At 36.0% G+C, this 21982-nt stretch overlaps 1 protein-coding gene across 21 annotated transcripts in view; it reads left to right on the plus strand.

The window, feature by feature from the left end:
• The window catches only part of ikzf1 (IKAROS family zinc finger 1 (Ikaros)), an 82236-nt gene that overhangs the window by 45284 nt on the left and 14970 nt on the right, over window positions 1-21982 (plus strand). For 6 of the 21 annotated variants that reach the window (XM_051935803.1, XM_051935802.1, XM_051935804.1 and 3 more), the window contains exons 4-6: window positions 10966-11223; window positions 15781-15879; window positions 16016-16183. The exons of 3 other annotated variants lie outside the window; for them this stretch is intronic. In XM_051935803.1, coding sequence (XP_051791763.1) covers window positions 10966-11223; window positions 15781-15879; window positions 16016-16183 — 525 coding nt within the window. The remainder of the gene's footprint in view (window positions 1-10965; window positions 11224-15780; window positions 15880-16015; window positions 16184-21982) is intronic. 12 more of the 21 variants (XM_028817441.2, XM_028817440.2, XM_051935809.1 and 9 more) reach the window with 3 other exon arrangements.

Genomic DNA, 21982 nt, shown 5'->3' on the forward strand with positions numbered 1-21982 from the left:
ACAATTCTCCTTCCATCTGGTACCTCTGATACCCACCTACCACTCCAAAATCCAATACCCCTGGCAGGAAGATCCTTTTTGTTAAAATGAGAGAGATTCTAGTTTAACACACAACCCTAAACCTGGGTGCTGGTGGCCTTTGTAAGTTCTAACCTCCTAGTATCTTGATACATTTAAAATGCTGTGGCCCATAATAAACCAAAGTTCTAGTTCTCAACTGAATGTGAGAAAACCAGAGTGCCCTTTTGATGTCCTGTCCAGAACAGATACCAACTTAACTACGCATTTTCCAGTCTGAGAGTTATTGTACTCCCATTCCTTATTTTTTTTCCCAAATTACTCAGATTTTTCTACAGAATATCTTAACAAAAATACCAGCAGAAACTTTAGCCCCAGGGATGGGATTCACAGTTAAACTTCTTTGGCCAACAGGTACCCTCAGTGACCCTGAGGTTATAACCCCTAAATGCCCTCATTAAGGGCCAGGGTGGGCTTTGTACCCACAATAAGGACTCGGCTATAGTCTTCTGATGGATGACACATGTTTTCCTAATCTGACACACAACCAGTTCCGCTAAGACTCCAAAAAAACCTGTCCCCCTACTCCAAGATGTATGTTTCTGATGCAATACAAATTATCACTCATACATTTTCTCTTGAAGTGTGACATTATCAACTCCTTCTTTTATAACACATCCTCTGATTATACGCTCTAGGACTGATTAATCAAGGACTTTTTGTGTAGATTAATTTTTATTTACCGAAATGCATTCCTCCTTTCTGATAATCTCACTAAGGCTTAGGTTGACCCTGCATGGTATATTCCAACAAAGATGACCCAGTTACACATCGTGAGAGCTACAGAGAGAAGCTCATTTATTATCATTTATATCTGGGCTTCAGCAAAGTGTGCTGCTCAACAGCTATTTGGTGTATAAACACCAAACTGGCATTAAATGGAATACAATCTTAGAGTGCAACAGCCGTAACATCAATGGACAGCTTTGGCATGTTTCACACAATGCTTTACATCTAAGTTCACATGCCATCCACAAAAACAGAGAAATGAGAAGTCAAAAGTAACTCGGCAGCTTCCAGTGAAGAGACTGGTTGGAAATTACAAGCTACACTTCCAATGAATTTAGCCACATTCCCAGTTATAAATTCTTGCTGTCTGTTGGTATATTGTATTATTTAGTGTGTCCCAGCAGGAAACTATTTTTTTAAGTCAGTGACTTGGAGAGAAGCTTCCACGACTGTCACCTTTTTTCAAAAATGTATAAAGTGCAAAAGCATTGTACAAGTTGTCAGCTTTCATCAATTGAGAAACCAGGATATGGAGCAGTAAGATGTCTTCGCAGTAATAATAATGAGATTTATTTGATCTATCAAAGTGTATTTCTATATGGCATTTAAAGTGTCACATAAAGCAGGGGTGTCAAACTCAGATCCTGAAGGGATGCAGTGGCTGCAGGTTTTTGTTCCAGACACTTTCTCCATTAGTAACCACTGACTGCTGCTAATCAGACTTCTTTTGGTTAACTTTAATTGACTTCTTAAGACCTGGACCTCTTAATTGTTTCTTTTTTATTATTAACTAGCAGCTAAACAATTGTGAAATGCAAAGCAAGGCAATGTTTGACCAGCTATGACAGGGGATCACAATATCCAACCAACTTTGTAATACTTGTTATTAGTGAAACCTTTCTTTAATTCAATGGCTTGTTGGTGCTCGTATTCTGCTACACCAGGCATTTTCAAAACTGTTGATTTATTTTTCCTGAGAGCACCATCAGAATGTTATGTGGATCAAAACTTTCATGGAATGGATACACAGATGCAAATCAGATCAGGTTAGCTTGCTGTGTTGGCTCACTTTGTATAGCATTATTGTTTGATTACTGAATTAAGGATCTTTTAAGAAGCAAGCAAACTAAAATTCAGGTAAAAATGTGTGTTTCATTATCAGTAGTAATTAGCTAGTAACTAACAAAGTGGCAGGAACAAAAGCCTGTAGCCACTGTGGCCCTCCAGGATATTAGTTTGACACCCCTGACATAAAGCATTTTTAGTAGGACATTTAAAAAGCACACAAAATATAATACAAGGTGACACAAGAAAATGCTGAAAACTGCTAGAGATTTTTTAGTCAAAATAAGTGACAGGAAAATAACCAAGACATCGGAAAAAGAATGAAAATGTCCTGCAGTCAAGTGAAAATGAGCTGAAAGAATGCAGCAGCTGACTAGCAGCAAGAATGTATTGCATCAGTACAACAGGAACAAAAATTAAAAACAGAACTACCAATTCTAAAATACAATAGAAGAGAGCAGAGGGACTTTAGCCTGGAATGAAATGCTATCATAAATAGATCCTCACGGAGAGACAGAGTTTCCCAGAGAGAGTCTGCCACAGGGTAGAGTGCATGTTCATAAACAGTTGACTCTAGCAGACCTCTGGTCTTACTAACTAGCTTGTGACCTACTGTCCCCATGCTGGAGCCTCTGATTTCTCTGCTCTTTTCCAACTACCTGTCTCTAATTGCTGACTAACTCCCCAAGAAGTGTAGTTCCAGTTCTCAAATTCTGAGGCCACTGCAAGGTGGCTTTTTCCATGACAAAAGGAGAGCAGCCCTTCGGGGTCAGATGTCAGATGAGATTGCCTATATGCTTACCGCGGGCAGTGACAGACGGTTCCTGAAAAAATGTGTTCATAATATTTAATCTCATACTTACGTAATGGGGGGTGGCAACCGGGTTACAGGTTTTCATGCTCACATCCAGCATCTCTTCTTACTGAGTTCTTTTTCTAAAGTATACATCAAACCAGATGAACTACAAGGCCAATCAAGCGTTCATGGATTTGGAACCATAATCCAATATACAAATCTCATAAAAAAAATTACTGGCACTATTCTTAATGTAAGTAGCACAAGAAGGGTTTTCAGGCAAATAAATGAAACAGTGGAACAGTTCAGTAACCCGTTTCAGACTAAAGACAAGTAATTTCTAACAAAATTACTACATAATCATTAATTACTAAAATATATTACAATAAAACTGTAGTACTAGGGTGTTGTACCGTGTTAGCCATTATGAATGTAGAGAAAAGCCAAGCAAAATGACACCTTTTATTGGCTAACTAATAATTTGTAATCTTTTTAGTTAGCCAATAAAAGGTGTCATTTTGCTTGGCTTTTCTTTACAATAAAACTGAAATGATAAATACAGTGGATATGCACTTAAGGTACTTCTATATACATCTTATAACTACAATGCTGTTGCTCTTTTAAGTAATTCTGGCTCAGCACTCAAATTTTTCTTTACTTTTTTTCCCTGCAGTAATATAAGCTGCTGTTCTTTGCTACAGGTAGAAAAGTCTGGCCTTATTCCTGGTCAACGCTTCCCTTTCTGTCACTTCTCTATATTTCTTGGTATTTCAGTTGGGCTGGCCAGAGCGTTGAAGCTTCCTCTTTTTCCCTGCATTCCTATATTTCATTATTTCCACTTGTTCCTCTTCTCAAGCCTGTGCTGGGGCATGGTGATGTGGAAACGCACTTACGCTATGACATGCAAACCGCAAAGTCATCATTGGTGGGAGGATTCGGCAGCACCTGAGGAGCCCAGATAAGCAGATCCTGCACAGGCCCAAATGTATCATGATCCCCGAAGAAACAGAGATGCACGCCCTAGCCTCTCTGGTTTGTTTTTTTTTCTCAGCCTCAAAGTGTTAGGCAAGATTTTGGAGTTATGCAAAAGCACAAAACACCTTCCTTTTTGCTGTACTTAACAGGTTATTTTCCATTGCAGAACTGAGTGTTTATCTGTATTGTAAAAAAAAAAAAACTTTTCAGACACACACACACAATATAGTCAGTCAGTCAGTCATTTTCCAACCCACTATATCTTAACACAGGTTCATGGGGGTCTGCTGGAGCCAATCCCAGGACGCAAGGCAGGAACAAATCCTGGGCAGGGCGCCAGCCCACCGCAAGGCACACACACAGCACACACTAGGGACAATTTAGAATCGCCAATGCACCTAACCTGCATGTCTTTGGACTGTGGGAGGAAACCAGAGCACACGGTGCAAACCCACGCAGACACGGGGAGAACATGCAAACTCCATGCAGGGAGGACCCGGGAAGCAAACTCAGGTCTCCTTACTGCGAGGCAGCAGCGCTACCACTGTGCCAGAGTACCGCGCCACACACAATATATACAGTATATATATCTATATACACACACAAACAAACATGCATACAGTATATACACATACAACAAATACACACATATACTGTTAACTGTACATACCTGTGTCTACACAAACCCTATCTGTCAATACAAATGTATTATCTCTCAAGGGATATGCCAGAGGAATAAATATAAATAACCCTGTTGAGTTACGATATTCAGCTGTAATTGTATCAGCTTCATTTTTAGTTATACATTCTCTTAGCTGTGGAAACAAAATATATATACATTCATTCATATTCAAACATATATAATCATCCCAAAAACTATTTAGGACCATCTTTAGTCATTTCTCTCAGTTTCAAACAAGGAAGCTAATATATATTGTGGACATCATTATCCAAGGTGACTTACAAGACTGAGATATGTTACAAAGAGTTTAAGTACTGTAACTTGTTCATAATCAGATAGTCAAAAGTGGAACCTGAAATGACAGCATCCTTGTAGATTGAAGTCCAAACTGATATTTTAATATTGTTTAGGAATACCTTTAATAAAACTTTTTCAGTTTATATCCCACTAATAATTCAAGGCCTCACAGTTAGGAGACCCGGGTTCGCTTCCCGGGTCCTCCCTGCATGGAGTTTGCATGTTCTCCCCGTGTCTGTGTGGGTTTCCTCCGGGCGCTCCGGTTTCCTCCCACGGTCCAAAGACGTGCAGGTTAGGTGGATTGGCGATTCTAAATTGGCCCTAGTGTGTGCTTGGTGTGTGGGTGTGTTTGTGTGTGTCCTGCGGTGGGTTGGCACCCTGCCCGGGATTGGTTCCTGCCTTGTGCCCTGTGTTGGCTGGGATTGGCTCCAGCAGACCCCCGTGACCCTGTGTTCGGATTCAGCAGGTTGGAAAATGGATGGATGGATGGATAATAATTCAAGAGAAGGATTTCTGAAAATGGAGGATGAATGGTAATTTGAAGTTGATCTCTAAAACAAGATAAACTGAAATTCTCCAGAAATAGATTCAGAGATTAATGTTACAAATAAACACTCAGATGATGAAAGGAAATTTATGATGATCTCTAAGACAGTATAGAGTGACATTCTCTGGAAACAGGTTTAGTTATGTACTTCTACAAGCATATACTGAAACACTCAAGCCAGGGTAGGAAAATCAAAGTGTGTCTGTGTACAATCATGCAAAAAAAAATTGCATAATATGATTAAGAAAATAAACTGATGTATCCACACTATACAGCATTTGTGGGTTTTTGCACATAAAGCATGTATTTCTACCAACCTTAAACTGGAAAAATATGTACAAAAATAGTATACCGCATATTTTACATAGGAGTCAGAAACAGACCATGTCAATCAATTAATATCTGCAAAACAATATGGTTATGGTCATTGCTGCAGTGTTTTTAAATACTTGGAAAGAAGTATTTTAATGATTTGAACATCCTGACCTTAAAGCATTACAAGTCATTAGTCAAAACTGATTAATACAAACCAATACATTTATTTTCCTACATCCAGTAAGAGACAACCTTAATTTATCATCATGTCTAAGATAAGGAAAGCAGGAATTGGTGTGGAAATGTGACTAAAGGTTAGACCATAGGAGCATAACTTGAGGAGTTTGTATTGTACTGTTATTGCTCATAAACAATGCTGTTTTTATAGTTTCACTAATATTTTATAGGAAATGAATTAACATAATATAAAGAGAATGCCAGAGAGTAGCTGTCACACAGTTGTAGGTGTTATAAGTCACTGTAGTCAGAAGGCAAGAAGGCATATTATATATATGCATACATACATTTATATATGTGTATTTGTGCAATGTGTTGGCACTGTAACAATACACACACACACACATACACATACATATTATTATATATATATATATATATATATATATATATATATATATATATATATATATATATATATATATATACACACAGTATATACCTATGTATTGTAACTGCGCTGACTCGTTGAATCAGCCAGAGACGAGTCACATATAGTAAAAGTCACAACCAGAATTCCAACTAGTATGGCAAAGGCGAGCACTCTTTTTAGAAATAGTGAGGCACCCTTAAAAAACACATGTAAAGAGCAAAGAAGATCTGTTCTGGCACTTAGCGCTGGCACTACAGAATCTGTCTAAGCACAGAAAGGTTAAAAGATTTATACAGGGTTACACAGCAGAGTAAAGCAAGAACTGAACAGGTAACCTTGTGGTTTAGAGTCCAGTTTTTTATTCACTGCACCACATAGCCATTTGCAGTTATTTGTATCACAGTTACAATTAACTGTACAGTAAGTTTGTTAACAAACCATCTATACGAACACTATTTACAATTCGTTGGCATCACCTACACCATTTTCATATTTTTTTTTTTGGTCTATATACTGTATAACCACTTGTATAATGTTTTTAATTCAAGATATATAATGTAGAAAAAAACAAATCTCCCCAAGAAATAGCAATATTTGAAATAGGCAAAGGCTTAGTACAGTAAAGCTGAAGAAGCCAAATAAGTAAATTCATACTTCCTGGCATTTTTTGTTTTTATTTTACATAATGCTTGTCTCAGTAGGTTGATACAGGGTCATTCAAAGATTGTCAAAAATCAATAACATCAAATAACAGTATGTTTAATTGTCACTTTATTTAGATCAAGGTCATTAAGAACCGATACTTATCAGACAGTTCTGAGGAGAGCACCAATCCATCATGAAGCACACATACAAATGTTCAATTTAAAATAAGCACTAATTTTAGTAGCATGTTTTAGGTCCCTCTAGAGCCAGTGTTTGCAATAGATACCATTCATGAATAAAGTACACATTCTCAAGAATTCTGAATGTGAGCTATTTTTTAAGAATATAAAGTAAACAATCTTTAAAAGTTGTGCTGATTGTGACATTTTAAAACATTTGTAGCTTATTTACTTATACTAAAATAAGTGAAGGTACTGTACATAATTTATGTTGGCATGGTGTATTCGGTAGAAAGAGACATTCTTAGTGACTAAACACCATAAGAAAGACTGTGGACAATGAGAAGGTGTTATTCTCTGGTGGGAAAAAGGTTAAGTGAGGAAAGAGAGAGATTGAGAAGACTAAACTAAACGACTCCACTCAGTGGACAAAAAATGTGTGTGTGCAAATGTGCAAAACAACAAGTAGCAGAGGTTCTGTAATTTTCTCATGATAAATAATGAAAACCTTGTTCAGGAAGGTGGGGTGCTGCTAATTTTCCCATTATTACAACATTTTACCCTAAAAATCAATAGTATAACACATCAGTAAATTAACAAGTTTAATAAATAAATGTCAGGTAATTAATGATAGGTAATGAAACAGTTTTCAGAGAAAAGTGATGAGGAGAGTTATCTGAATTGTTGTCATCTCTTTCTGGAAAAAACATCAAATATTAATTGTGGGGTTTTGCCAGCAGCTACCTGGAGCAGCGCCAAACTTTAAGAAGCTGAACATAAGAGTTACACACATGTAGCATTGAATGTGTACAGTTTGTTTACTTTGCTACACATTCCATTCATATTTTTCTTTCTTAAGTATTAACATATATATCACTAACAGCAATGTGGACAGTTATCTGCATGTTTTATTTAATTTTAAGTGATTTAATAAATTATTGCTGTGTTCCATTCAAAGAAAATTATAATTCAGAACTTACACAGAAATGAGAAATTGTGGAAACTAATAATTTAATAATATAAATGTTACACACTCTCCAAAGTTTACCTAGAACCGAAGAGCGACAGTTTTTATCTCTGCTCTTGAGAATGCGTAATTGCAGCTAGCTCTCAAGCCTGGGTTGTAAGCTACTCTATGTAGGTGTAAATGTAGCTGCCCATTTCACAAGAGGGCCATTTCTGGAAGGAATCAAACCACCTACTGATGTCTGCTAACCCAGTTACAGTCCACTAGACTACGAAAAAGGCCTGAAAGAGTCACGACAGGTGGAGAAAGGTAACAACTGCACAGTTTTCATGGTCTCCTGTCCTTTTATCTTTGATACTTTTTTACCACATGCTCTCTGTCTCAAGTAACAACTATAAAGCATCACAGAAATATTTTATTATTCTGATAATTCCACATTCATTCATGGAGTGTCACAACATCACTATTTTGCCTTTATTTTGCTTTAATGCACTGCCATTGGTATAGCCTCTAAATAGCATAATGGTACACTGAAATAAAAAGACATGTTCTTCCAAATTTTTCTTGGGTTAAAAAATCCACATGTCAAAAATACTCAACATGTCATTTAAAGCAAATTAGTTAAACTAAAAAGGCAACAATGCTTATTGACCAATAGGTTACTTGGGCAAAATCAGCTTCTCATTTCATGTATTTTTAAGATTAGTTTTTTTGTGGTTGTAATAAAAATTAAAAATTAAAGGAGATGGCAGTGAGATAATATACAGTATATATATGTATGTTTTTAAGTTTTAAACAGCTGCCTTTATATATCTGGATATATGTTGACACAGTTTGCCCTGCTTCGATAGGAGTGCTGATGTAAAGATGTGAAAAACCAAAGTTATGTTTTGTAGCACCCCTGATTCACTTAAGCCATGCTTTCCCATTATCTCAAACATTTCCAATAATTGATGAGCTTTCTCTCCTGGGGCTTTCACTGTTTTATAAATGAGCCTTGTCTTATGGGGCATTTTGTTGTGGAACTTCAGAAATGTGTAATTTTGAGGGAAATAAGTGAGGTCTTCAGGTTGAGGATAAAATTAAAACATGGTCTGGGACATCAGATGCTCTGAGAAATGCTCCATGGCGTTTCACCAACTGTCCTGACTGATAAGGCAGAGCAATTTATGGTGATGTCAAGAGGGTACTATATGTATGTAAGTATTTCAGTTTTACCTTAAACTGAATGAGGCAAGATTCAATGCAATTGTATAGTTTAACTAATCATATTACGATTTGTACAATTACAGTTGAGTGTTGATAAGTTATGGATATCTTTCATAGAAAGCCTTCTTCAAATCCCACCCAATTCATTGATCTGACCTATGGTTTTATGGCAGGATTCAAGTGGGAACAGGGAGGTGGCACTTAATGCAGAAATCATAATCATCAAAAGGACATTTACATAATATTTAAACAAGCTAGCACTTTGAAGTCCATTTTTTTCTTATGTCACAATCTTTCATGGCCAGAGTGCCCCAAAATGGAAGCAATCAATTTATTTGATAAAAACTACAAGAACATCTTTTGACAATGATGAATGCATTGGTGATTCCATTCCAGGGGATAAAATTGAGAAGCCAATGATTTTTTATCCTTTGTTTCAACAAAATAAAGACAAGATTCAGAAATTCTGGATTAAACTGTGAAGTAAAATCCACAATTAGTTCTGAAAGTGTTTAGAACCACCCTGTGAAAAAGAAACCAGTCTTCACAATCATATTTCAAATTTGGAAGTTAAAAATAAGTCAACAATATTACATCTATTTTTAAACATAAGTTTGACGCACCCAACTGTTAAAAGGGATTTTTATGTCAGTTTTTTTCATTTAACTAGCAAGCAAAACTGGAAGTTCATGGTGGTACAGTGAAGTGGCCATCTAGGTGATGAAGGACTAAGGACATCTAATTGGCAGAAACCATTCTGAAGTAAGAGATATAACCACTAAATATACAAAAATAAATCTAGAAAGTCAAATGCACTGTTACCTTCCAACTATGCTTATCAACACACATTTGAAGTTTAATTATTTTTATAGGGGATGTTATCCATATTGTTAGAAAATAAGTCTATAAAATAAAACCCTCTATTATTAGCGCTGTGTGCAGAAGTTCTCATAACTGCACCCAAAGAAAGATCAACAAACAAAGTTATAAATTTAATCCTTATTTTAATTAATGCATTCCTTCAAAATAGGAAAATACCTAACAATTGTTTTAGTTGAAAAATCAAGACTAAAAAACAAATCCAATGTTATTTTCATGAATGAGCCTCTCAAATTTTGGAAATTTTGCCTCTAGAAAAATGAAGTCTTGAAAGAGAAGTCCATTTTTACTTTGTAGAGAAGTTTGTGATATCCCAGTTCATGGAGACACAAGTGTATTAAAAGTGTTTTACATTCCACTTGCTAAAATATCACTTAAGTCGAATCCACTCTTCATACAGGACACAAGTTAACTTTCTATTCGGAAAACAATCAATCTATAAAACATTCAGAGTTAGATGACCTTTGTCCACCCAGAAAATAGAATTACAACTGCTGACGTTAACGTTTTCATCACAGGAAAGGCAAGTGTACTTATTTTGATCTTTTGAAGGACAATAGCCACAAAATTCAGCCTAAGTTGTTCATCGAAAGGTTCTCACTAGTTAAGAGAACTCCAACATCTGGCAGAAGAAACTCTGAACCTATAAATCAGAATTAAGTGTTCCAACAGAAGCCTGACAAAGAAAATGTTAAAGCTGAATACCCAAATATGCTCTTGGACTGAAGGGCTTACCAAGTTAAGTGAAAATAAGAGGACCCACATCTTGAAGTGAACTCTAAATAAAGATCAGATGTATGGACTTCAAAGTTCCAGCAATACCAGTCTTTTTTTACATTTATATTAAAAGGGTTCTAAACAACAATTTCAATGTTAAATTTAGCATGCCATGAGCAGGCCCGTTTTTGGGTAGCGTTTGTGGGAGGCTTTCATTGAATGTCATTTTATCTGGTTCCAGTGTATTAAGTGGCTCCACCTGCAATTTCTTTCAGCCAGTAATATTAAAGTAGAAAATCAGAGTGAAGAGAATGGGAATGCCTGTGAAGTGAATGGGGAGGAATGTGCAGAGGATTTGCGAGTGCTTGATGCTTCAGGAGCAAAACTGAACGGCTCCCACGATGGCCAAAGCGGCAAAACCTACTCATCAGTTGGTGGCATTCGTCTCCCCAACGGGAAGCTTAAATGTGATATCTGTGGAATTGTTTGCATCGGCCCAAATGTTCTTATGGTACACAAACGAAGCCACACTGGTAAGACATCACAGAATTTTATTTACATTGTTTTATTTCTTTGGGGAGGAGGGAGTGGGATTGGGGAAGGATGGTGGGTGGTAATTTACTTTGTTTGGCTTTTCTAGAAGTGTTTTGACATTTTTGTCTATTCACTTCTGCTGTTGGTGTAAAAAGGCTATGAAAGGTAATCCATAACTTCCAACACTCAGCTTGCTCTTCTAAAAGCCATAAGTAGTTGAGTCAATCAAGTTGCCTCTGCAGTGCTTAAAGTGGTGATGCAACTTTGGAAAACTTCATGTGCCATAAGCCTCCATCATTTTTCTATAACCACAGTGGTGCACTGTATCCCTTCTTTAATTCTACTTTCTACTCCCAGTTTGTATCTCTTGAGGATTTGACTCCCAAGTGCCTAAGCATAAGCTAGAAGATAACTACAGTTCCAGAATGGCTAAAACCACTATGCATCTCCTCCAAGCCCAGCTAAAGTTAGGGTGCATTCTTATTGACATATTGACCATGAACTGGTTTGTCATTGCCTACTATGCCAAATTATTGTTGAAGCCTTCTACTGTTGTCACTCTAGGGAAAGGAAAAGTACAAATACTGTAGCCTGAATGAGAACCTTTGCACTCATTCCAGCCTATGCAGTCCCCAGCAGTCCTGAGGGATTTGATCTGAACCCCTCACTTTCTCAACAGTCTACAAAGGTACAGACACCTTCAGTCAGTCTATTAGATTGTTTAGTTGCAAATTATTTTGCAGCCCAATATTGGGATTGCAAAAGAAACCACATCAATTATCTGCCTCATACTCCCATGCCAAGACTGCCGCAACCAGTATTATCTCAAGGAACATCCAATAGGCAAGTGATCCAAGGCAGCAACAGTGAGCTGTTCTTAATATGCAGATATTAACTGATGTCTTTGTTAAGGAAGAAATCCATCAGCAGCCATTTGTCAACCAGCATAATAAAATGTATTCTCCACAGAATGTATTGACCACAGTGTCAAAAAACTCCAGAAACTACATTACCAACGTTTGTGAAATGCACTTTTAGATAGAAAATTATAATGTCTTCTACGGAAATATGATAATGTTAGTATTACCCCTTAAAGCTTAGTGAATTAGTGAACTGTAAAAATTCATATTTTTGGTTAATTGGTAATTTTCTTGTATGTAAGGGGAAAAAATAACGATTGTTTCATTGTACTGAACAAATCCTGCTGCGTTGGTCAACTGGTGTCAAACTCTACTTGAGAATCATGTTGGCCTGAATCCATAGTAAGGAATAATTTTTCAAATGCTAATACAAATTGAAAGGCTAGAAGAAAAAAAGGGACTTGCTCTCAGGATCATTTTTGACTGTTAGAGCTTTATGATGCATATTCCAGAGAAAATGTTTGCCCAAAATATTATACCACAATTAACAAGAACATGTAAATAAAAAGCAGTGTGGCACAGTAGCTAGTGACCTATTTCCTCACATCTCTAGAGTCATAGTTTTAATTGCCAGTCCATATTTTTTAGCTTTTAACTCCCCTCTATCTATGTGGATTTTTTTTATATGTAATTCCCTTTACTTCCATGTGCCAATGGTGTGTATGTTAGTTTAACTGGCTACTGTAAGATGGACATGATGGTGGTGTGTGTGGGCACGCTATTCACAACCATGTTATGAAAAATGTGGGTTCAGAAAAAAAGTAAATATTTTGCAATTGACCCTAATTATTTTATATACTATAATTTCACTATCTTTTTAAAATTATTTGATTGTAACATTTTCTTTTATAGTCTGTTGTAATGACTCATTATAATACCTAACCTATACAATTACGCCCCACATCTGTATTACATTTATTAATATAAAAATTACTGTGTGTATTTACATTGAAGTATTCAATCAATTACATCACACAAGGACACGACCGACCGACCGACCGACCGACCGACCGACCGACCGACCGACCGACAGACAGACAGACAGACAGACAGACAGACAGACAGACAGATAGATAGATAGATAGATAGATAGATAGATAGATAGATAGATAGATAGATAGATAGATAGATAGACAGACAGATAGACAGACAGACAGACAGACAGACAGACAGACAGACAGACAGACAGACAGACAGACAGACAGACAGACAGATAGATAGATAGATAGATAGATAGATAGATAGATAGATAGACCGGCCATATGCACTCAGGTGTATGTTGCTGCTGTGTTTTCATACATTTAACATTTGCCAAAACGCACATAGTTTGGTAGCAAAGGAAATTAAATATTCTTCTAAATCTGTCTTATCAAATAGGGAGTTAAATGCATGCATGTAAAAGGACAACAAAGACCTCTTCTGATTAATACACCTTTAACTCTGTATTGCTTTCAGTTACAGAAATATGCTACAATTGTTGACATGATTTTGCTGAATTAGAGTACATGCAAAGTAAGTGACTCTATCAGAGTAACAGCACAGTAAGTGAGCAGTGAGGACAAAACCACATAATCTAACATTCTCATACCTGTCAGTCTAATGCAGAGCTGTAGGGGATGGAGTCCATCCCAGCAGCTTTGGATATGCAGTCACCAGTCCAGGAGAGGATGCTAGCTTATCACAAGGCTGATGCACGCACAGTGAACCAACAACCTAGGGGATTACAGTCCACTGCATTAGCAATTACTTGACCACATTATCATTACTCTTTGTTCCACAAAGTATTCATCTTCTATATTCCTCAGGCTGTGGCTAAGGAGAGACACTAGCTAACGCTGTGCTACATCCTTAAAAATGAAATGTTTATTTTGCCCTATGCCTTCCTCTCCATCTGTTCCAATAACAAACAAAAAAAATGACTCAGAATAATTTCACCTAAGATTCAAATGTCAATCTGTAGATGTTCATACTATGTACAGTTTTTTAGTCAAAGGTTTTATTTTTTGTTTTTTTGGTGACCTAAAACATTATTCAGTGAACAAGATATCCATCACAGCATATTTTTTTAGTGAATGAATATTGTCTAGACATTAGAATGACAGATACTCTAACATGCATCAGAATGCAGCAATGGAATTTATCATCTTATATGGTTTTAAAGCTAAATCCTGAAGCTGATTTCTCCTTTTTTTGAATGTAACCCAAGCAGAGTTTACAACATAGAAGCAGAAAACAGAATCCATATATCCATAATTATGTGAACTTTAATGTTTCATTTTCTGAAAAAAATTATTATAAATCACCTATTATTTAACAGTAGCATCTAATAAATACATTTAAAGAGAATCCAGTGAGTCCTGTGATAGCTAAGCACATTTTATGGATATGAACAAAATAATAAATAAAAATGTATGTAACCTGATATAGAAAACTACTCCCTACAAAAAAAACTGGCACATAGCTGTTCCACACATGTATCTTTAATAATAACATGTATACACACATGGATGCACAATAAGCAAGACTGTAGCTTCACAAGAACTGTACCTCAGCTCCATCTATACAAAGCTTACATATTATCCCAGTCTACCCCTACAGTCCAAAGAGAGGCTTGGTGTTGCCTCCTGCCTGTGCTCACTGCTGCTGACAAGAACTGGCTTTGCCTTTCCACAAACCTTTACTTGTAAAACTCAGTTCCAAAATAGATTAGAATGCAAACTTAAAAGTGAAGGTTATATCACTTACAAACACACCTAGGCAGACACATACACACACACACTTATATACTGAACCTATACATGAACATTTACACACACACACACACACACACACATACATATATATACAGTACATTTTATATATATATATACATATATATATATATATTATATACATATATATATATATATATACACACACACACATAGTGTACATACATACCAGTCTATATACAATACTGTATACATATTTCTTTACCCAGAGATCTTGGACTGTTAAAATGGAAACACACCCATTATATAGAAGTTCAGAGTTGACGGCCCACATGCTAATGGAGGCGAAAGCGAGTTTATAAAAAGAAAAAGAAAGTAAAGCAATGAGAATGGAAATGCAAAGAAGTTATTATAACAGTTATAATGAAGTAGCATTCATTTAAATACAGAGATGTGCTGAGGTGAAACTGTGATCCTGAAATGCATTTTTAATGAGTATCTTTTTTTTCTTTCTTGATTTTTTTCCCCTGCTTCACTGGCGCCTCTTATTTTATAGACCCTTTGAGAGCGAGAGAGAGAAAAGTCACATTAAAATCTTCCCCCTAAAATGCCACAACACGCAGAATTGGATATTGGTTTATTCCAGAACTGCTGATCAGGAAGAGTGGCTTTTCAACACAAAATGTTGCTCTGACTTTATTTAAATGAATCTGAATTTGCATTGTGATGTGCCATTCTGATTTTAAAGAAAAAAATTAGATTTTCAGATCAAATTGACCCAGGCAGTGAAGCATTAAGAAACTGGCAGGTTTAGTCTGAAAGCCTCTTGTTCTATCATCCCAGCCGCCAGCTAGGAAAGGCAGAGATCTCCCTGGTTATCAGATTAAATTGAGTTTCTGCGTGTGTATCTCATTGTAACATGCAGGTGGGCAACTAAGACAGTGGCCATGGAGAAGTGAACTGAGGAGGAGTAGAAAGGCAGAGGAGCGAGGGGGAGTTGTGCCCACCATTCTACATTTTAAGGGTAGGGCATTTCAGTACAGGCTGGCATGCAATTTTGTGTCTATCACTATTAAAAAGTGACAGCTCATTTAGGAAGAGACTCTTCCCAAAGCTACCTAAGCTCTCTGACACTCACTCTTGTTCTTTGTCTCTTGTAGGGGAACGGCCATTTCATTGTAATCAGTGTGGTGCCTCATTCACTCAGAAGGGCAATCTGCTCCGTCATATAAAGCTGCACTCTGGTGAAAAGCCGTTCAAGTGCCATCTGTGCAACTATGCCTGTCGTCGCAGAGATGCCCTCACAGGTCACCTCCGCACTCACTCTGGTAGGTCAGATTTAAAAAAATAATAATAAATAAAACTTAAAATATTTATGCCTTTTCAGTTGTTGTCCTTATATGAGGAGTGACAGAATGTAAGATTGGAGTAGAAGTTTCTGTCAAGCCTTCCATCATTTCTCCTTACTATTTTTGACCATGTTTCATCAGTGTAATATTTATGTCCACGACATGCTATGAAGAAAATATGTTTTTAAATTTTATTGTGATACTAAAAGATAAACAAAAATGCATAGGTTTAGATAGGGTACAGCATATTGAGTGCTGACTGTAATGTCATGCAGCAAAACTGTTCTTCCTAGTCATAATGGATCCATTATGTTACTTTCACTGAAATGTTGGCATGGAACTTTAACATTTCAAGTTGGTCTAGTATATTGGTAATTTCCTAGAAAACGAGTGTTTATAGCAAAGAAGTCTGCTGAAGAGAAAGAGTGAATAAGCTGCAGAATAGTGGAGGCTGTCGATGAACAGTAAGGTGCTTCCTATTGGAACAAGGGGAAAGGGTGCTGTGTAACAGCTATACCTTATCAGCTTCTCAACAATGAAAAACATGCACCTGGATAATCATATAAATATTATTATATCAAACTAGGTCTACAAATGAAACATTCAGATTAAAAATAGGAAACCGGGTACTACTTCAATAAGTATAAACTGCATGTAGTAATTAAACATGGACTTGCATAAACCGATATATCCCCTACAGCCAGCAGTAATTTTGGAATTTGAATACCTGCTGTTTAGTAAATGAGACGAATAACGTACTTTTATAACATAAAGCACCTTGCTTCTAGGATTAACCTCTGGGAACCCCAGAGCCTTAAAGTTCTCTGTACTCTTAAGGAATGGAAAAGAAACTTTATTCACCTAGATGTTAGCTTGAGAGGCCACAATCATTTTTCCTCAGTGTCTCACATACTGCATGTTATATATACAGGACATATAATAAAATGTACATGAGCTGTGTCTATAAAGCAATGAGGCTAGCCTTTCTGCAAACAGATTAGCCATGTTCACTTAACAATTCTGAAATTCTGTGACATGAAATAATTTAAGGATTTCAAGGAAGTAAATTGTTCTGTGGCACCTCAGAAAATGACAAACTTTATGAAAGCATTTTCATACTTTCGCAATTTCCAAATAGATATGTATGAAACCGGGTAACAGTGAAGAAGACCACATTGCCCATGAGAAAACTACTCAAGCAGAAATTTTAAAGTATCTGATATTGAGTGTACCTAACTGTTAAAAGTACAAATTCCATAAATGTCGAATCTCTCACTGTTTAATATATAGTCAAAAAGTTCCTATAAATCTAAAATAAGACTTGTGAGTCTTATTACAATCACTAAAGTATAAGCTAGGTAACTGCAACTTGAAGCTCTCACATTCAGCCCAACCTGGACATTTTAATGATTTTATTCTAATTCAGTGGAGAGGATGCCCATAGGAAAAGCATACAGGCTTCTTCTCCTTTAAGAAGGAACTAATCCATTCCTGAAAAATTCTTTGTAAAGCAAATTATTGTAATGCGGGCACAACTTTTTAAGTGTTCCCTGGCTCCAAAAATTATCGCCTATTTTTTTTCAAATAATACCTAACTACGTGGAAATTGGTAAAATTAATTTAATATCTTTATTCTTTAAAAGAAAGCCTTATAAGGCATTGGCCTAAATAATAAAACCCTTTATCTAGACTTTGTCACTTCTAGAATCACATTTTAATATGAATTTTCACAATAATGGGAGAAGACATGTGAGCAACATGTGAGTGAATCACAGCACATGAATACACAAATGCACACTGCTGCAGCTCATGGATCAGCCCTGTTTGACAGGCTGCCACGCTGACAGCATCTGAACACGGTTGCATCAGCTGAGGATATAACCGAGATTGGGACTGTGTGTCACCAAAAAACAGCCCCGCCCAAAACATCCAGCTCCTCCCCATCCGAAGGATATCCTGAGGACAGTGTTTGAATTCAGCATCAGTGCAAAGAAAGACTAAGACTGGGACCATATGTCACCAACATCCAGCCCCGCTCTGCACATTCATCCCTGTTCCATTCTGCAGACGTTGTGAGGTGTACTTGGAATGACGGCACAGATAATCGGGCGTTAGCCAGTGATGCACAACTGAATAGAAGGGGAAATATGTATTTTTAGATAATTGACTAAGAAAAGCATTAGCATAGCCTTTGTTTCTGGCTTAATATTGTAGTAACAAATGTGTGGTCACGAAATGGCAGAAAAGAGTCGAGTGATTCAAAAGTGTTTTCTAATAATCATAATTGTCTGTAAATTTTGATCTTGGTGTATTAATACACAATATGTTAAAATAAAATAAAAACCAAGACAAACTTATGATCTAGAATACATTTTATCCTTTGCTTTTACTAATCTAAAAACTAGTCAGTTTCATCTTTTGAAAATTATAAGAAAATAATTGAAAAAAGCATGAAACGTATTGACCACCTCACACCCAATAAAAAAACTGACGTCAACATTTGCCTAATCACATTCTATCCTATCCCAATGTTATAAGCTGTAGTGTATGATACAGTATGCCCAAGATATACACTAGAATCCACTGCAAGAATAAAAAATACACAGTACATAGAAATTATGGAATTATTACAGAAACTGTTTCTTTACACAGTGGTTGTAGTCAGCCTCTTGCAGACAACACACATGTGCATCACAGGGATGGAGGAGTTGCAATGGGAGCTCATAATGGATAGCACGTTGAGATGAAACCGCTAAATGTGGAGTAGAAATTTCTTTCTTTTATAATTTGCTTTACGCTTGAAGTTTCATACATAAGAAAACAAATGAAATAGCTTAAATAATATGAAAGCTTGATCCTGATCACAAACTGCAAGCTATATATAGAAAAGATGTTTAAGAGAAGTTCATGAACTCTATTGAAACAGGAAAGAAAAATGTTGTTCGTTGTGTGGTATCATTGTTTTTCTGTTCATTTTGTGTCCATGCTTAGAGAATACCATTTAATATACATATCAATAGAGGCAGCTGTCACTATATCAAAACTATATTGAACGCCAGTATTACACCATTATAAAAATTTGAAAATGTGAATATTACTACTTGTCACTACCTCTGTTTTCAGAAAACTAGTGGGAATAGGATAAGCTTGGTATTTGTCAAGTTTATTTCTTTGCAAATGTGATATATATATGCCTTTATCATGCAAAATTGTTTTCTGAAGTTAAATGTTTTGTATAAATTAAAAAATATTGTGCCTACACTGGTGCTTTACAATGCTGGCTGTGGGGCATGGAAAATAAAAGCAGTGGCAAATGCATATATACCATGTTTGTGAAGAAATAACTTTGACTTCAAAAATACCAAACGTATCCTTTAAGAAGGCAAAAAAACTACTTGATTTCAACAAGTTGCAAAAACTAACTTTGAACATGAGGTAAACAAATTAAAATTTGCAAAGACAGAGCTCTCACCTCCAAAAATAAAGAGAAATGCCATGTGTAATATGGCAAACCAACATGGTTACAAAAGCTTAACAAACCCTGTCTTGACAAAATGATAATACAGCCTTCACTTTAACCTGATTATTTTTAATAATGTACAGTGTAACATTAAACTATAGCCCTCCAAAGTAGACAAAGTATTCTTGTGTGTCTCTTTTTCATTAGGTGCCTGATTGTTTTTCTTTTTTTATTTGCTTTATCTTCTTATTTTCTAAATTGGTCATTGCAGCTTGACAGTGCTTCTCAGTTTCCTTATCTTCTACATAGTAATATATTTATCCATATTCCTTAACAAACTTTCAAAAATACCTTAATTTTTGAAGTACTTTAATAATAATCAGAAACTGCATGGCAAATACATCATATCTACTGTTTATGTCTAATTATATGGACCATTCTCTTTAATCTCTATTTTATATCGTCTTTTTGATGGATGTTTTAGCACATTTTACATATCTACTTTATCATGTCTCTGTTAGGCACTGTATAGCATGCAGCTAGACTGGTTTAATTGGGGGATGTGAAAGACTATGAAAAAATTAAAATCATCTAATCATATGCCTAATTTTCTGAGATTATGAAATTTTCCTCTAGTATTCATCTTGTTAAAACAACAAAAGACCCCCCACCTAGATTTTGAATATTAAAGGCTACACCTCACAAGCACCAGTTTAGAATAATGAAAATATATTCAACTTACCATAACTGGAGTCCCTGAACGTGATGAAATCACTTTTATTTCTTCTCAGGATGCTACTAAAGGGGTTGCTTATTATGTCGATTCCCTCATCATTAGTATTTTTCCTTTAATCTACTCTTTATTTTACTGACTGATACTGTGATCTTTTTTATATTGCAGTACAATTTTAAAAATGTTTCATCATGTTAATATGAACCGTATTACTAGAGAGTTAAACATGTAGCTGCTTCAGTAATGACACTTTTTATGTTAGCCACTTCATGAAAGTACCTTAATATATTAATCCTTAAGTGATTAATATTAGTTACCATATACCCCAATGTGTGGGAAACAGTTGTTTCTGTGTTTCTCAAGGTGGAACAGCACAACAGTTTATATCTGTATGCACATTTTAATGTGTGTAAAATGTTTGCATCCCTTATGCCAGTCTTTGAATTGTGAGACACTGAAGTATATTGGAAATGCATTTTTACAATGATATCGTCACAGTTAGGAGCCATGAAAGAAAGAAAGAAAGAAAGAAAGAAAGAAAGAAAGAAAGAAAGAAAGAAAGAAAGAAAGAAAGAAAGAAAAATGATTGTTGTTTTGGGCATGAAACTTAAAACTTAGGCGGAGTGGTGGCTCTGAGGCTAGGGATCTGCACTGGCAATTGGAAGGTTGCCGGTTCGAATCCCGTAAAATGCCAAAAGGGACTCTGCTCTGTTGGGCCCTTGAGCTAGGCCCTTAACCTGCAATTGCTAAGCGCTTTGAGTAGTGAGAAAAGTGCTAAATAAGTGCAAAGAATTATTATTATTAAAATGCTGATCTTTGACAAATGATATCTCACAATGAATTGCATGATATGTACAGCTTATCATTGACAAGGATCAAATCTCTTGATGGCTGTAACACAAAAAAGCAGGTGTGTTCTGCACTTTGTGCATTGCCTCTTAATGATAAACCACAGGGAAATATTTAGACAGTTGGGGACATCTGCAAATTTCACAACATCAGATCTGAATCTAAAATAATGAACTACAGTACATGTTGATTGAAGAATAGTTGACAGACGGCTTAACAAAGTCAGCTTTGGTACTGTAAGTTCATTCCTGTCACCTAAGACAGAATTAAAGGGAAGAACAGCTGTGATTCATCACCATAAATCTTTACAACATATCAGCATCTGTCCTGTACCATCACTCAAATGGTTAAGTAAACATTTATTCTCATCTTTCTGTCAATTTTGGTAGACGCTTACTAAAGTATTAGAAAGGATTAGAAAGTTCAGTGGCACACACTGTAAGAGAGACGTTCATCTTTAACTATGTGGCATTAATTACCATTTCCTATTCTGTGATCCTGTTTTTGGAAGAAAACTTCAGATATCATTATCTGGAATAATTTTTCTGTGAAATGTATTTTATGTAAATTCAAACAGAAAAAAGTGGTACAAGCTAGTTTCCAATTCAAACAGCCAACTGTATATTCATACTGATCTGCATTTACAATTGATAATCTGTTACTGAAGAAGAGTAATGAGTAATGTAAGCAATCTGAAAGAAGTGAATTCATTTATTCATTAATTTTCTGAGACTAC

Source organism: Erpetoichthys calabaricus, chromosome 13 (genome assembly GCF_900747795.2).
Source record: "Erpetoichthys calabaricus chromosome 13, fErpCal1.3, whole genome shotgun sequence".
Lineage (NCBI taxonomy): Eukaryota > Metazoa > Chordata > Cladistia > Polypteriformes > Polypteridae > Erpetoichthys > Erpetoichthys calabaricus.